Raw genomic sequence first — 10,774 nt, forward strand, 5'->3', positions numbered from 1 at the left:
CTTATAACAAGAAAAGCGTGTAAGGGATGCGACATGCGTATCGTGTATAAAATTTCCGTTCTAGAGCTAGTTTAAGGGCTCTGACCATGGTCGGAAAATTGATTTTAGTAATTGAACATAAAAGTTATATCTTAGGTTCTTTAACACTTTTAACAAAGAATTGCCTTCATAAATTGCTTTTTAATCAAATCCCTTAAGAGTAATTAAGAATTTAATTACAAAAAATGACGTTATGAACTTTAAAAAGACGTTAATAATATGTTGCATCACCTTTTTTTATAAAAAGTGCTAATTTTAATGGGTAATTAACCTTTTTGTTTCGAAGTTTTTTCAAACTGTCCGCATAAGGAATTGAACTGTTTTAGATTTTTCGGAAAAATTTTCTAAATTAATGCATCAAAAGTTATGGTTGTTTTTCTATGAAGAATTGGGATGGAAAATTGGTCAAAAAGCACTATTTTCAAGATTTTGAGACAAATAAGCTTTTAGAAAAATTTTCCGAAAAAATAATTTTAGTTTGATAAAAGATACACCTACCGCAAAAAAATTTTCAAAATGTTTTTTCTCCGCCGAAACTAAGCTCGTCAAAGTTCTTCATCAAATTTTTTCATTGCGATTCTTAAATTTTCAGACTCAAGGATAATTGGCCTAACAGAAAATGTATAAGATGCCACAGTTTTGTAGGCTACATCAGGTAGAACTCTACATTTTGTAAGTGGCAAAAATCAAAAATTCACTATGGTCAGAGCCCTTAAGCGTACAACTTTTGCGATTTTCGCGAATTTTAGCCTATTTCGCGAAAGTAAATGTCTTTAAAGATTACTGAAAGGGCCATTCGCGAAAGTTTATGCTTGCAAAAAATTCTTTGGCAAATGGCAGAATAGAACTTTCAACTTAAAATAAAATGTAAGTTTTATGGCACTTTTTACCATGTTAAGATCTCATAAAGTCAAGGGACAAGAGCTCCACCCCGATTCAAGAAGTGTCGTTCCTCTCCGCCTTTTTTCGTGTGAAAATATTCATTTTTATGTCTAAATTCGCGAAAGTTTATATTCGCAAAAATAACTTTTTCATCATCAGTGTTTTCATTGCCACTACGACACGTCTCTCCTTCGTTTTTCGTGTCATGACACATAGAAAGCGTAACGTTCACTCAACCTGTTCGTAAACAGTACAAGCTCAAAATCATAAAAAAGGAATTTTCTACATGAGGAGTAAAGGCTTGGGGACAGGTCAAGTTTTTTCGTGTTGGTGTAATGCAACATGGTTTTTCTCGTGTCCCCAAAACCTTTACAAGAGCATTAAATTTCGGATAGATTGATTGATGTAGATTGAATTTTTGTCTTTTTCGCAAAAGTCTACCCAATTTCGAGCTAACGACTGAAAAAATCCCTAAATCTAAAAAAATCTTTGATTGTCTAACCCGATTATTTTACAAAAATTATTGTCTTATAACTATAAGCCAAATTAGATATTTTTGGATTCAAAATGATGTACTCAAAATTAGCTGCATTAATTTCGTAAACAAACGCTTAAACAAAAATTAATCACTTTTTTAATATACATTTTATTGAGATTTATACAAGCTGAAAAAAAATTAAAAATAAAACTTATAATCTTCCTATTTTTTGAAAAAACCTTCGACAAAACATTATTAAAAATCCTCTTCCCTAAATAGTAATGTCTCTTTTGGAAAAGATTTTTAGAGTACCATTAGTACTGCTCGTAAATGTTCTTGGCTATCACTCGCCCGTCTGTTGCAGGCGGAATAACTTAACGCCATTTTTCATCGATGAGTTTGATACGCTGACTTTTCTTTGCTATGTGTCAATCTTCACTTCGCCCGTAACAAAGTATAGAGCAGATAAGCAAATCGTAAATTAATAAATCTCTGTTCATCTTCCCTCCTCATTTGATTTATCACGTCATTTCTCCATTTGTAAAGTCCTCTCTCTATTACTTTCCAGACATGCCCTCTTTACAGGAAATAATCAGCTTGCGGTCGTTTAGCCGGGATACCTCGAGCATTCTGAAAAAAAAAGAACCAAGATTTCAAATTAATTGAGAATTGAAGGGGAATACTTATTGAAAAAGTAATTGTGTCATTTTAAAGGTCATCGGGGGCCACTTGAAACATCTTATAATCAAATAGAAACATTTGAAAACTGAAACACAAAAAGTGTCACAATTTGATAAAAAAGTTACTAGTAGTACCTCAAATTAATGACGGAATGACGGACGGAAACAAAAGATACAAATAAGTTTCTGGCTTTTTGTAAAATTCATCAACAGTTTAGGCAGAAACAGTTGCAGAAAACCTTTCATTGCAGTTACGTGACGGTGACAAAAATGGTTTTGTTGAGATTTCTCTGAGGCGGCTGGGGCCAGTTGAAACAAAGTGTAGCGATTGAGCTGCAACTTAATTATGTTTCATTTTGATGAAATTTGTTTTAAGTTGACCCAGACCTTAAGCCAAAAGAAGTCAACGTTTATTTTTACCTGTGGAGCTGCTTCAAACACGATAAACCTCCTCCGTAAATTCTCATCCAGTTCCAAGATAGCCGCTACATTACCACACCTAAAGCGAAAGGAAGAGAGAAATGCTCGTTTTTACTGATATATACATTAAAATCGCATAACTTACGGTTACCCGATTATGCGCGTCCCACGCAGTTGCGTGGTGGGTCGACCAAAATTCGGGCAAACTGGGGAGGCAGTTTTTAAAGGATTTTGATTTTAGTGCCCCCTACTAAAAGTAAATAGCTGTGTAAAAACTATGCGAGCGAAGCGAGCATGAAATTTTTTGGGTATTTTCTCTCTTTTTGGCTGAAAACTGCCATTTCTAAGGTGTAAAAGAGCAAAGGGGCGCTGAAATTAGTAATCAGAGGCGTCTTTTTGCGCCCTTTGTATTTCGGCGCCCCCCAAAAAAATCGTCCGCTGGGGGGTACACCGTCCTTATGTTCTTATGTTCAAACAAAACCTTTAAACTCCACCTTTAGGCAGAAGAACGAAAATTCATACCTGTAGCAATAATTAGGTGCTGACCATACAGTGAGTACTGACTCGTTGAAATGCCACTTCATACCTTCCATTACGAGTTGATGTGCTCGACATATCAAGTCTAAACTATTCGTCTCGTTGAACTAAAATGAATGTATGTTTCCGAATGATGAATATGCAAGAAAAAGTATTCTTAGTAAAAAAGGCTTTGCCTTTTATTATAAGTACGTTTACATTTAAAATAATAATATGGACAGAAAAGAACGTTAGCATAGGGTTTAAGACCGGAAGTACCTAATATTAAAGTATTAATGTCTTTTTTTTTTATATGGCCAATCGTTTTTTAAAGAATTAGTCAGTCGTGAAAAATTTGCAATTAATTAACAAACGGAGGGGGTGCTTGTTAGACATTACTAAGAATAATGTCGTTAATAGTTCATTTGACTTTAATTCCAAATAAGTTTAATAACTGTTGAAAAAAGTAAATTCGCAGAATTAAATTTTTTTTTTAAATATTCCAAATTCTTCGATAATGATAACGAGCAGGCATTGGAATGTGCAATTAGTGGTGTTGATGAGGTAGCAATTAAAGTTGTCATTGAATGTTCATTATGAGATAATAGAATTAATTTGATTATTGCAAAATGTCAATTTCAACGGAAAAGGAGTTTCACGTCCGAAATGTTTTAAGGCACGCAGTAGAGCGTTCAAACAAATCTTTTTACAAAGAACTGTATGCATATTAAAAGAGTGACTCACAGGAGAAATTTTGCTTCTTAATCGCACGATGGGTTATTTTTTCTTACTTGGCACGCCTTCAAAGAGAGCAATTAATCGTTAATTGCATCCTGTAGAGAGCAATTAATCGTTAATCACACTCTCCAATGCCGCGCCAATGTTTACAAAATTGATTTTAATGTTTTTTCTTACATTTTTTTTGCTTCGAACGTTTTAATTGCATTCGAAATTTATTTTGTGAGAAGGAAAATCAATAAACAACAATAAAAGAAAGACACAGAGAGAAGAGAAAAATATAAAACTCTCAGTGTAATTTCTGTAATTTACTTTCCTAACTGGGATAAAGTAGTGACAGCCATTGTGCGATTAGCTCGTAATCACATGATAACTCGTACAATTCGAAAATTGCACTCGTGATTTTTTTGTTTCGAATTTTCCTCGTCCTTTCGGACTCGGAAAATTAATAACAAAAAAATCACTCGTGCAATTATATTCGAATTGCACTCGTTATCATGTGATTACATATACTTATTTCAGGACAGATTTGGTTCGACTTAATCGAGAAAATACTTTTACTTGGAAGAACTAAAACGTTTATCCAATTTACATGAAAAGTTGTATTTTTAAATCATCATTACAAAGTCCAGCAAAATAAGATTGTTATTTTCCAGACATGTATTTTCTCAAACCGAAGGGTACAAGTTCTTTAATTCAAGATGATTAAACAAGAAGTTTTTTTTCGAGGTCTGAAAATCAAATCTCTTGATAAGTTCTATCTATTAACTAAAAGACTTCGAATTGGGAAGAGGAAAATTTGAGAGATCAGATGACGTATAATATAAAGTCCGTTCCATGAAAATAACATCTCAAAGACTTTGAAAATAATTCAAAATTATACCTCTTGAACGACGGGAGCTCCAAAAAGAAAACCTGCACCTCTTGGGCTTGTTCCAAAACTTTCGCTTTTGATATCTTTGAGAAAGAAATGGATAAAATAATGAAAACAATCAAATCAAAAGTAACAATATTTCATTGGGAGTGGGATAACGAACGAAGAATACAACAATTTGGAGTCAGCCCTGTGCAATAAAAATATTTTGATAGTAAAAAGTTTTGGCAAAATAAAGCATCTCTCAACTTTCACTATTTAAAATGAATTTTCGACAAAATTTGAGGTCATAAATGACATATGGAAATTAATGTTTGTACCTTCGGGATCAGACCATAGGAGATCGCACATTGGTCCGTCGTGTGGTACTTCTTGCTTACGGTCTAACAGCCTGATCTGTAAAATAAGAAAAATATATTTTTCATTCTCGAGGCGAAGTAGTTTTATTGTGGTTGTGTATATTGAATGTAATTAATACATTTTCCAAAATACATATATATACAAACATTTTAGGCCAATTTTTCTTGAAGTTAGGCTTTATTAAAACCTAACAACTTACTTCGGTGGACCCTTTTTATTGTAAAATAGCGATAAAAATTGTCAAAAAGAATTGTCAACAATGAACAGACTTAAAAAGGATTGGGAAAATCTCGAGAAAAGCTACCAAATAGTTACAACAAAAAAGGCAGTAAGGCAGGTCAGAAAAAATCAGCGATTTGATGGTATCTCAACCGCATCAGATGAACCTTCCTGATCTATCTATCAGACTTTGAATCCAGTATAAAGAGCCTAAAAATCAATATTTTTTATACAATTACTGCACATTATTAATATTATAATTACCTGATCAAGTGTCTTGATATGAGGAGATAAACCTCCATGTACACAGAATATCTATAATGAAGAAGTAAAAGAGTGCTTCTTTGATTTTTTTTGAATTTATAAGGAATCGAAGGTCAATTGACATTGCTAAGTGTTTATTTGAAATTCACACCTAAGATATATCAAAAAGACTCTAAAGGGGTTTCCGCAGTGTGATATTAGTAATACCGATGTATCGATGTATCAAAATATTTTAGATAAAGTCCAGGGTGTGAAATCGGAAATCCTAAATATTCAAATTTGTACCCGAATTTTATTGCAGGGAAATTCCAATGGGGGGAATTACGTTTCACACTAGCGTGATGTGCTTTTTCTCGTAAGAAGGGTTTATTTCAATATTACACACGTCTAAAACTTCAGACTAAAATATTTTTTGAAAAAAGTCCGCAGTGGGATTTTGCGAATCCTCTGGCTTAAAAAATTCCACTTTACAGCTTGAGAAAAATTCTGCGAAGCAAATAATTTTTAAAATTTCCAGCACTGGAAATGGGGTTTTCCCACCCGTAGGATCTGATGACTTTTTCCTGTGTCAAAAAAAAACTACACGAAAATATATTCCAAAATAATAAACGCAATATTTCTCCTTTTAAATTTACTCAAATATGTAGATTTAAAAAGGAAGGAAGGAAGGAAGGAAGAAAGTAGCTAGGATCGTCATAAACAAATACCTTATCGTCAATAATTGCTGAAAGACTAAGATAATCGAACACTTCTGTGCAATAACGCCATACAGTGACTGATCCATATTTCCGCACACATTCGTCATAAAACCCATAAACCTGAAAATGTAAAGTCACTGGTTAGGTGACCAGGTTAATTTTCATGCTTTTTAACCAACTGGTTATCAGATACTGTGCTTCTTGAAATCACTGAAATTGTGGTAACAATAGCCTTTTTGGGAAAAACATTAAGAGTGTTAGCTTTGGTTTTCTTCAGTGGACCCTGCTTATTTTAGAATATGACCTGGTGAGAAAGGTTCTTTTCAAAGGTTCTTTTCTCAGTCTGATTATTAAAATTTATCAGTTTTAGGGCTAAGATCTAACCTTGAAATTAGTTTTAGGTATAACGAAACATACTCAAATGGTACAAAGATTAATTTTAAGAAATTTTAAATAAATACTTGAGTGATTTGTCTGCTTTCATGATTCCCTCTAATCAAAGTGATCCTGTCTGGATATCGAACCTTGAAGAAACGAAAGAGCAATAAATTTGCAATGACAAAATAAAGCTTTGGATTTGAATTTAAATGGGTTTGACAAGGAGCTGTAGTTGGTCAGTCCTATGAGGTAGTTGAACCCATTAATACTCTAATTAATAATACTCTAATTAATATTTTGTCTCTATTTATATTTTTTTAGTGAGCAGGTAGGTAGTGCTTGCAAAGTAAAATGTTGATCAATAATACCAAAAATTACCAAATGTTTACCTTTAGCGCTAACAATAGAAGAAAGGTTTCAACACTGTAAAATCCACGGTCAACAAAATCACCCATAAATAAATAATTGGTGTCGGGTACCAGCCCACCAACCTAATAAAAGAAATTTGCAGAAAATTACCATCTATTCTTTAAATCTTTTTGAACGAACGTTGATCTGATATTTCCAGATATTTCATAAATATGTAGTATTCATGTTTCGATTTTTTTCTCAGGGCTCATGGCAAAGAAACACTTTAAATCAATAAACTTAACACAACAGAAATAAAGATACTGGGAAATCAAGATTTGAGCCTTGTCCCTTTAACTCTCGGGGTTGTTGCTAATAAATAGAATCAACCATGTCAGCAAAAGAGATGTACAAATTCATCATGAGCAAAAGGAACAATAAATTTTCCAAAATGACCACTGGGAATACCTTACTACAGAGTATAGCATACTTGTTGTTGACAGTGAATGGATAAACGATTGACACATAACTGACTTGGAATCTTGTATATCTATGGACCTACCTTAAATAACTCTTTTAAGTCATAAAACTGTCCATGAATATCTCCACATACTGTGACTGGAGAGTCCACACGTTGAACATTGCTCTCCTCTATCAAGATTTCTCTAAATGAAGAGGTTTTTAAACATTTTAAGTTAACAAAAATATCATTGTAATAACATTCAACCCAGATTCTACAGGTGATTGGTTTAAACAAAGTGTTTCACAGCAGCCACAATATTTCTGGCATTAAAATAATGGCAAAAGTTTAAATTGATTTTAATGATTTGACAAAAATAAAAGATTTATTAAACTTAATGCCCTGTTAATGTTATTAACTTACCTAGCTTTTGCACAGAGAGCTTTGACTTCTTGTTCAGAAATTATTTCACATCTTCTTAGTTGTTCAATTTGCCTAAAATAAAACAAAAATCCTCATCTTAAATTTTATCCAATCAACTGTTGCAAATTCCCTCAAAGCGTCAGCCCCCCTGCTCGTTGGGGGGGGGGGGTTACACCCTAAATTTTTCCCCAAAAAGGAGGGGGCTGAAAGTACACCACTTTTTTGGGGGGACCTATGTACTTGGGGGAGCTAAAATCTCATCACTTAACGTGGGGTCTAAAATAATTCAGCTTAATAGTTGGCTTCAATTACTCAAATTTTCGCCTGCGCCACAATATTTTTATAGAAAGTGTGCAAAATATTTTATCTTAAACTTAGAACTGAGCGCAATTACATTGGAAAACCCTTTTTTACTGAATCAATTTTTTGAAAGCGTCTAGGGTCAAAAGTCCTGGAGGCTAACAAATAATTCATAAATCTTTGGGGGGACTTAAAACTCAGGGGGGACCTAATTTTTGCCTGGGACCTAAACCCAGGCTGACGCTTTGTTCACCAAAATAAATTAATAGAACAATTTTTTATAATGACTATTATGTGAGTCCCAAGTAATTAAAACTACCTGAAGATTGTACTAATCCTTGTAGGGTATTATGAGCAATCTATTGGCAATCTAATTTTAGTTTTAGGTCGGTCTGCAGGCCTTATTTTAAAGTCTGGACTGGTATGGGTTAGTTGAAATAGATGCTTCAAAATGGCCGTTAAAATAATTGGACTTTTGGACCTTTTGTAAATTTTACCAAACATTTACCAGCCCTTCTAAAAACCAGTTTGATTCCCCAATACTTGATCCCTTTGGAATCACTAACTACGTCTACTGGGGTTTAACTAATTTTTAGCACAAACCTGTCCAGGTCACTGCAATCACCCATACCAAAGATAATTGACTGATTTTATTTTCCAAAAAACAGCCAATGTCTTCACTTCTCGATCATTTATGAAATATTTTTATGTCATAGAGCAAGGTAGCTCTTTTTACATTTATTTTATTTTTTTGTGTTCGAGTCTAAAAAGAAAAGAATAATGTGAGGGTAAATGGATACTATACATAATAGTTTATGCAAGAATCAAGAATGGAAGAAAAACCTGACCAGAATAAAAACTTTGTTCATGTGGTAAAAAGCAGCATAGATTTAGTATTTATAAATAAAAACTTCTTCATTTAAAACTCTAAATCGAAAAATTGGATAAGTAGTGAATAAAAGTTTTGAATTAAAAATATTAACTCATTATAGATGTGAATTAAATATTGATGCCAAGTTTTATTCTTTGGAAATGAATTATATTTAGTAAATCTATTTTGCAGTTTTAAAAGAATTCACTGTGGCATCTGACTAGATGACAAATCCAATTGTGCTATTACACTACAAAGTTGATAGCCTTTTATTGGAATACCAATTGACAAAACAAAAGCTTCCCAGATTTTAAACAAAAATCTTTTTTTCATTGTGACCATTTGTGCATACATCCAGGTCCACAACACACATAGAACAATTTCATATGATCGGCTTTACTTGATTGAGATTGGAAAAAGACAGCTTCGTTATGTCCACATTTTGGACACGCAGTATCATGTGCACGCGGAAGTGTAGGGTCTGCCACAACATCTGCAACAATCATAGTCATTTCATTAGTATCGTGCACAACCCTATTCACGTAAATACAAGAATTGTATGCTTTTTCTTGATAGTCACAATTTCGACAAGAATAAAGTAGAACTTTCATTTCTTTATCTTCTTTTGGATATAACATGTTGTTGCACTCTTGACAAAATCTTATACCAACAAATCCATCTTTTCTTGGTTTTTGCTCAAAGGAAATTGGTTCATCAAAATCCATTGTTATTACTACAAATCCTACCTATGAGAAAAGTTACAATTCAAATTCATTAACAATTAATGACATTAACAATACTAAAGCATGTAATATTGATTATGCATTGTCTTATTGTCTTAACTTATTATTTTATCCTTTATAATTACACTTCAGCCCCAGTTAAGGGTGCATCACGCCACTCCACAAATGTTAAAATCTCTAAGGAGTGCAATCGATCCTACATTATAAATTCAGATATTGAAATCTACAGTCTACTAGAAATTCAAAACAAAAACAGAATTGATAATATTTTTTAACCTGTAAAAAGTGAAAAGTTCCATTTTTCTTTCATAGTAGATTGATACTAAATCTGTTAATGGTTTTGTCACAAATAGGAGTATTACAAAAGTGTTTTACTGTAAGCCAAAATCTGATCATGAATTTTGCATGGATTTTATTTCAAATTAAATCTGAAAATTTTCTACTTTTGAAACATGTATCGGAAGCAGTGATGCGGTGTGCAGTGATAAGTCTATCAAAAAAATTAAATCATTTTTGAAATCCAAAACTTCAAACTGGCATTAAAGCAACTTGAGAGCTAAATAAAGATTTTGGTACCAAAAGAAAGACATTTAATTATACACATTTCAAAAAGCATTCTGTTTATAATATATGCCCTTTTAAACCAAGTGGTCAAAAATACGTCTTTCGGCTTTGAAGGGTTAAATTTAATAGACCCTTGCAAAGTATTTTTAATGCTTTTAAAACAATTTTTAATAACCTTCAAAAAACATTTTTAATAGTGGGCAGTTTGAAGTAATTTAAAGTAATTTAAAGAATTTTATAATTATATAAAATTTTTGTTTACAGTAACCAGAGCGAAACAGTTTTTGAAAAAAATGAACATTTTCAATTTTTTTTAAGTCCAAAACTTCAAACTGGCATAAAAGCTTGAAAGTTACAAAACAGTTTTAGTACCATAGGTATTGCATTTTATTCATGCCCACTTTAAAGTGGTAAATAGGAGTTTAAAGCCTTTTTTTACTAAATATTACTCAAAGATTAATAAAAGATTTAAGTTCATAACTCAAAACAAAACAAGAAGTAATACTCACAAAACAGTAA

At 32.5% G+C, this 10,774-nt stretch overlaps 1 protein-coding gene across 1 annotated transcript; it reads right to left on the reverse strand.

Annotated features, from left to right (window-relative positions):
* Positions 1 to 1,547: 1,547 nt before the first annotated feature.
* On the reverse strand, positions 1,548 to 8,846 carry LOC136821971 (serine/threonine-protein phosphatase 4 catalytic subunit B). The gene is made up of 12 exons (XM_067078193.1): positions 8,681 to 8,846; positions 7,778 to 7,849; positions 7,457 to 7,559; positions 6,936 to 7,037; positions 6,630 to 6,692; positions 6,178 to 6,288; positions 5,471 to 5,521; positions 4,948 to 5,023; positions 4,637 to 4,710; positions 3,022 to 3,143; positions 2,500 to 2,578; positions 1,548 to 2,029 (listed from the first exon to the last, which is right to left on the reverse strand). The coding sequence occupies exons 1-12, from the start codon at positions 8,704 to 8,706 to the stop codon at positions 1,979 to 1,981; spliced, it is 930 nt and encodes a 309-aa protein (XP_066934294.1). The 5' UTR covers positions 8,707 to 8,846; the 3' UTR covers positions 1,548 to 1,978.
* Positions 8,847 to 10,774: the final 1,928 nt, after the last annotated feature.

Source organism: Clytia hemisphaerica, unplaced genomic scaffold (assembly GCF_902728285.1).
Source record: "Clytia hemisphaerica strain Z4C2 unplaced genomic scaffold, Clytia hemisphaerica genome assembly, whole genome shotgun sequence".
NCBI classification, from domain to species: Eukaryota; Metazoa; Cnidaria; class Hydrozoa; order Leptothecata; family Clytiidae; genus Clytia; species Clytia hemisphaerica.